At 34.2% G+C, this 6644-nt stretch overlaps 1 protein-coding gene across 1 annotated transcript; it reads right to left on the bottom strand.

The window, feature by feature from the left end:
* Positions 1-6644, bottom strand: LOC110019653 (transcription factor SRM1-like). Its single transcript, XM_020717409.1, has 2 exons — positions 5649-6644; positions 1-640 (listed from the first exon to the last, which is right to left on the bottom strand). Exons 1-2 carry the CDS (start codon positions 6011-6013, stop codon positions 136-138), a joined length of 870 nt encoding a protein of 289 aa, XP_020573068.1. The 5' UTR covers positions 6014-6644; the 3' UTR covers positions 1-135.

Here is a 6644-nt window from a genome sequence, read left to right as displayed (position 1 = left end):
TAATACCAAACTCAAATATGAGCATTTGTTAATGTTGTTCTACACTACTTCCAGCCTCAACATACTTTTTAACATATTCAACATTATTCCTCGCATTATTTACGCACAATTGTAGTAAACAAATCCATTATTCACTCACCTGTGAGATGCTGAAGAATTCCGCATTGGGTAGGCCATTGTTGGAGCGAGGTGAACCGGAGCGCCGGCGGCGACGACAAGTCCAGGAACGGGTGGCGGTTGGATTCCATAAACCATGGAAGGCGGTCCGGCGACCGGAGTTCCGATGGCAGGCATGAGAGGTCCGCCGAGCGGCCGGCCCACAGCAGATCCATACACTGCAATTCCAGGAGCAGAGGCTGCGGTGTGAGAAGGTTGTTTGATGGCCTTACTCGAGATCGGTGATGAGATATTATTAACTTGGCCCGTGATTGGTCCCTGAGATGCTGATAGATCGCCATTGCTGACGTTGGTGATGTCATGAATGCTTGAGCGTCTTCTATCTTTGTTCATGGAGTTTAGGCGTATGAAATACTTCTGAGCATGGCTTGCCACCTGTGTTGGTGTTCTGGAGATGACGAAGTTTCTTGAAATGCTTCTCCAGTCACCTTTGCCGTATTTGTCTAGTCCTAAAAGGAATAGCCTGGTTTCAACAGGATTCAGGTGTTTGTAAGTTGTAAGTTTGAAAGAAGATTAGAAAATATATAGTAGTAAGTTAATGGTGTTTTAGGTGGTAAGGTAGAAGAGATTGAGATTATGAAGATATTGATGTAATTATTTTTAGAGAGAATGGATATAAAAGGAATTGCCGTGGGGCAAAATCCGCAAAATCCAGTGAGTTCGCAACGAAGAGGAAGCACGCGAGAAACGGCAACGTAAATCCATATAATCCATGTGATAGTCGGATTTGACAAATCCAGATTTAAGTAACACAAGAGCGGAACAGGAGAAAATTGAATTTAACGGAAGGTTGGATTTGGTTCTCCCTCTTTTACTGTTTGGCTGGATTTAGGTGGAATCTATGGCTAAATTCTACTAAAAGTGTTGTACAAACATCCCCTAAGGAGTTTGTTTGGGACAACTTTCCGTTTGCAGATTGCCACCAAGTTCAATTTGACGAACTAATTTATACAAATTTTTGTAATATGAAAGTGATTTTTGATTTAGGTGGAATCCATGGCTAAATTCTATTAGGCTAAATTCTATTAAAAGTGTGCTACCAAACATCCCCTAAAGAGTTTGTTTGGGACAACTTTCCGTTTGCAGATTGTCACCAAAGTTCAATTTGACAAACTACTTTATACAAATTTTTGTAATATGAAAGTGATTTTTGCAACCAGCTCTGCTAAACTATGGCCGGTGTAAGAATTATGTTGTTTGACATTTTAAAAGAAATAAATATTTATAATTCCCACCTTAACTTTTTTAAGAAATTGTTTTCCACATCATAGCTTTACAACCGCCTTTATAAAAAGTTGTAGCCACCCTAAACAGATGCTAAGGCAATGGGTGAGGCTAGTGATGTACCAATGTATTTTTGAGCTACTAGATGTGATACTAAACTCAAAATCCTATCTTATGAATCTTCCCCTGTTGTAAGAACTTTCAACATCGATTATACCTCTGTCTCAAATGAAAGCATTTTTTACATCATTGAGAATCATACACATAGAACGCACTCAGCTATATGATGTTATTGAATTCACGTACTTCTAAATCTTGCTCAATTATTGTGTGAGCTACCCGAGGCCCATGAGGGCTACATAACTAACTGAATTACTCAACCACAGTCAAACAATCAGTTTTAGGGAGATTGAATTAAAAAATGAAAGATTTGGGTTAGATACCCCTATAGTCAAGCTTAGTTTAATGTTATGAGTGACAACATAGTATTTCTTTACTAATATATTTTGAACCATCATATGTGAGACTAAAACTAAAACCTCGTACTTCTTAACAATCTCTCTATCAATGAGACTTTTCACATTGGCTATCACTCCCAATTAAAAAGAAGCTTTGGAATCATACATCAAGCGCTAAACCATATGGTGGTGTAGTCAGAGTCACCTGCTTTTAAACTTCGTTCAATTATAAAAAAACTGAACAATATCCATGGAAGCATATATTGCATGGACTATACAATTTCAATCAAACCATCAATTCTAAGGCCACTCATTAGAAAAAATAAGTTTAATAAAATAAAAATCAGATTAGATAGACTAATAATCTGACTCATTTTCAATTAAAATTTTATGATTAGACAACTTATGCCTATAAATAAGGGCTATGATAGTTCAATGCAACAAAATTTTCAGATAAACAATGTGGATGGTAAAATCAGATAAATTATTATTTGAAATAGTGATATTTTAAACATTATTATGTGACCATAACCTTATGATTTGTTTTGTTTTCACTTAGGGTTCGTAAAAATGTAATGCAAAAGTAATGTATTGTATTTGAAATATTTTGTAGTTGTTTGGTTTATTTACGAAAAACTTCTTTTTTTTTGTTTAGTTTGAAGTATAATGAAAATAATACATTTTTATAATATACGAGGTTTATATAAACTATTGGTGGCAAGAAGTGGTGGCACGGCAGCCAAATGTTACGGGGACGACGATGGTGACAACGGGCGGTAATGGGCATCAACCAACGACCAACAATCGAAGGTGGCAGTGGTGGATGGTATCGGCCGGTGGAGGCGATATGCAGTGTTAGCCGACAAAGGCAAGTGGCGGCGATAACAACTGACAATACTTTATATAGAGTTGTGTACTTAGAATTTTCCCAGATCCAACGAATTATAAATACACAAAAAATGAAGGAATGAATTTTAAAAACATTCTTATTTTACACTATTTGAAATTCTTCCAACCAAATGCCTAAATTTAACTACAAACAACCAATAAGAAGTACCGAAAAAGTTGGATCATTAATGTGTTGTTACATTCTATAAGTAAACTTTACCTTTTGGATATTGTGAACCAAAGTAACACCACATTTACAAACTCAATTTCCAATTTATTAATAAAAATATATTAAATAGTTTTTATTTTATTTTAAGTCATGAGTAATGATACATTTGCTATTATTTTTTTTCATCCGAACGGTTGCACATCAGATTTTATCTTTTATACCCTTCCTAGTTCATACCCCTTGCAAAGAAACATAAAGATATTCTGACTCTATAACTAAGATGAGTTAAGAGTTGTTAATTTGTTTCAAGATAGACATAAAAGTAACTAAATTTATTTCAAGATAGACAAAACATAAATTTTTATTAATTACTCTTATGATTCATTCATTTTTAAATAAATTCAATAATTTAAAAAGACTCGGTATAAGAAAATTCAAGCATCCAGATTAAGTTTTTCCCTAAAAAATTATTACTGCAGAAGATAACAACAATATCACAAGTAAATACAAATCAAGCATTGACCAAACTTAAAAAATACAATGGGAGGAATATATAAACTTGATGCAAAATATACATTTTGGATCGGCCAATGGTTGGTAATGTTATCTAAATTTATCTTATTTACATACCTAACATTTTACCTAAAAATTCAAGTTAACAATCTTATATATTTGCACATTCCACGACTATAGTGTTAAGAATTTAATAAAATTAAAAAAAAATAGGCTAAAGTTTTGTTGTGATATTGGAGAATTAGGTGATTATTATAATTGGAATTGAAATATTATATGCATAAGTGTTCCTTTTCATATCAAGTTCAGCTAGATCTATGAATATGAAAGTAAGCTCCACTAGGAATCTATTCGACTAAACGAATAAAATCAATCAAAATATCATGTCAAACAAAAAAAAGAAAGAAATTTTCTCTTTGTACATATACATAATACCTAAACTTTATTATTTACTTATATAAAATCCAAATTTTAAATATCACATCCAAATATCACTAATATTAACTTTTTATGTGAATAATATCTTTTCATGAATTGTGTAGCACACAACAAAATCTCCCCATTTTTTTTTTTTGCACGAGGGGTCGGGAATTTACATGTATACCACACAATTTTTATGTCGTTACATATCTAACACTTAGATTTTAATATTACTATGATAATACTCAAATTGTTAACTTCACATCAAAATTCTAGTAATATTAACTTTATTTGAATCACAACTTTGCATGCAAATATTTTAATGTGATTATGACATTAAAGCATTATATGTGCAAAAATATAAAATTTAGGTGTTAGATATGTGAATACATGAGAATTGTGTGATATGAAAGTAAATCTCCCTGCTTTTTTTCTCTATTTCTTATCAAAGAATAAATATCTTCAAAGGTAAGTTCACCCAAAAAGGCCACCATACTAATGGCAGTGGCAGCAGTACTGTTGCTGTTGTATGGGTATCCAATAACCACTCATTGAAACAGCTACCCACAAAGTTTAATAGGAAGATCCTTTATATATATATATATATAATTTCACAGGCAAAGCTTTAAAAAAAAAAGAAGATAGTTCAGCCACTGTTTCAAGTATTAATAAGGCAGAAGAAAGAACAACAAGATTTTGACTCCTGACATGTATAATCATATCAAGGAGTTCCTCACCCTATGTGGCAAAAGATTTCCCAAGAACTCCTAAAAAATAAGAGAATTTGCCAGAGAAATAAATGAAAAGATGGATGCTTGTGAATTAAGTACTAATTAAGGTAGATGACATAAATGATGAAGAAGATGAATAGCTATAAAAGAAAATTGGATTAGCCCAATATCATAAATTCTACAAATTTAAGTGATTTTCAACTAATGTAAACATGTCTATTAGATTACAAATTTTGGAATTTGGACTACAAGAAAACTTAAAGATATATTCTGGTGTATTGTTTCATCCTCCTCTAAAGTATTCATTACAAGAAATATGACACTTTTGACTAAATCATAACTTGTAAAAGCATGGAAAAACGCATAAGAAATGAATTTTAGCTTATGGTAATTATACAAAAAGTATTTGCCATGTTGAACAAAATCTTTTCTGTTGTTTTGCTTTTCAATATAATTTTCCGCGCGCACGCGCGCACACAGTTATATATATATATATATATATATAACATTCATCCTGATATTTTGAGTAAGAAATGTCCCAGCTTTCATAGTAATTTCACATCCTTTTTATATATATAATTCATCCTGATATTTTGAGTAACAAATGTCCCAGCTTTCATAGTAATTTCACATCCTTTTCGGCTCCATGTTTGGTCAGTCTACCTCCTCCGTATATCTATGATCACGTGCAACATATTTGCCAAAAAAAAGGAAAAAAAAGAATCCTTATTGCTCGATGTAGAAATACTAGTGCTTATTTTCTACACCTGATTGAAGGTTCATTTAATTTCATGAAAGAAAAAGATAAAATCCGGTGTAAAGACAGAACAGAGCAGCTTCAAAACCATAAATAGTGAAAACAAAAGAAAATTAGACTTTGGATGTACGGATCCATTCAGCAGCTTCCAAGTACTTTCAAGGCATTTAATTAAAAAATTAACCAAAAAAAAACCAAATTTAACGGTATTTAAGAAGAAAGCTCCCTACCAGCACAATCTCAGACATCATTTATATCGATTTTCACAATAAAAAAACAGCAGAAAGGCGATCAAGGAATCAGAATTTCACCTGTGTTCCTCCTCAGTCCAAGCAATCCCCTTACGCCTCTCATGATCCAATCTCGAGCCTTTCCCTCCATGACTGGAATCTCCATGAAAATCTCCACCTTTCTTCACATTTCCTCCACCATCACCCGAACCTTCAGCTGCAGAAGAAGAAGAAGGGGTTGCATAAGTAGGCAGAGGAACCAACCCGGAGTCTATACTCTGAACGTCTTCAACTAGAATCTCATAGTGGGTTTTGATCTCCTCCGAGGTTTTTCCTGGCACAGCGGACACAATCTTCTCCCACCAATCGCTGCAAGTTTCATGGTGGATGGCCAAGGCGTTCTCAAACGCCTTCTCCTCTTCCCAAGTCCAGATTTCAGCTACCATCAAGCAGCCACTCACAGATCTCTCCCTGCCCAAGAATCATAAACTCTGCAAAAGCTCTTTGGGATTGGATCTGAACAGATTCACCGGAAGAACGATTGGGGGAGGGAGATCCCAGAGAAAAAGAACACTTGGGTGTGGAGAGCGGCGGATGTGACAGCAGCGAAGGAAAGAGGAGAGCCACTGAACTCCACGAACAGAAAATTAACGAGAATTTTGTCCCAAAACGCTTCGAGAAGTGAAAAAGAAGAAGAAAAAAATGGAGATGGCGAAAACCAGCCGAAAAGAGAAAACGAAGCGATGGTCACCCATTTGTGCAAACAAAAATGGAGCTTTCTCCAATTCCAGTAAAGGCCAAAATGTCCATAATTCAATAATGCAAAGGTTAACCTGATCCTTCCAAGCAGTAAAAAATTGACTCCGAAGAGAAGTACAGAAATTGCAAACCTCTTTCAGTTCATCTTTCCAATTTATTCATTTAATTATTTTTTTTTACCGTGGCAGTAAAAAACTGTCGTCATAAACCGCATCTTCGTGTAAATTTTTGGGGCAATTTAGAAAAATTCGACAATTGAATTGAATCGAGAGTAACAAATTGAACAGAATGGAAAACCCTAGCTCAAAGAGAATCAAA

The sequence above is a fragment of the Phalaenopsis equestris genome, unplaced genomic scaffold (assembly GCF_001263595.1).
Source record: "Phalaenopsis equestris unplaced genomic scaffold, ASM126359v1 Scaffold000065, whole genome shotgun sequence".
Classification (NCBI taxonomy): Eukaryota; Viridiplantae; Streptophyta; class Magnoliopsida; order Asparagales; family Orchidaceae; genus Phalaenopsis; species Phalaenopsis equestris.
Note: the sequence above shows the minus strand (reverse complement) of the source record. Positions and strands in the feature narration are given on the sequence as shown.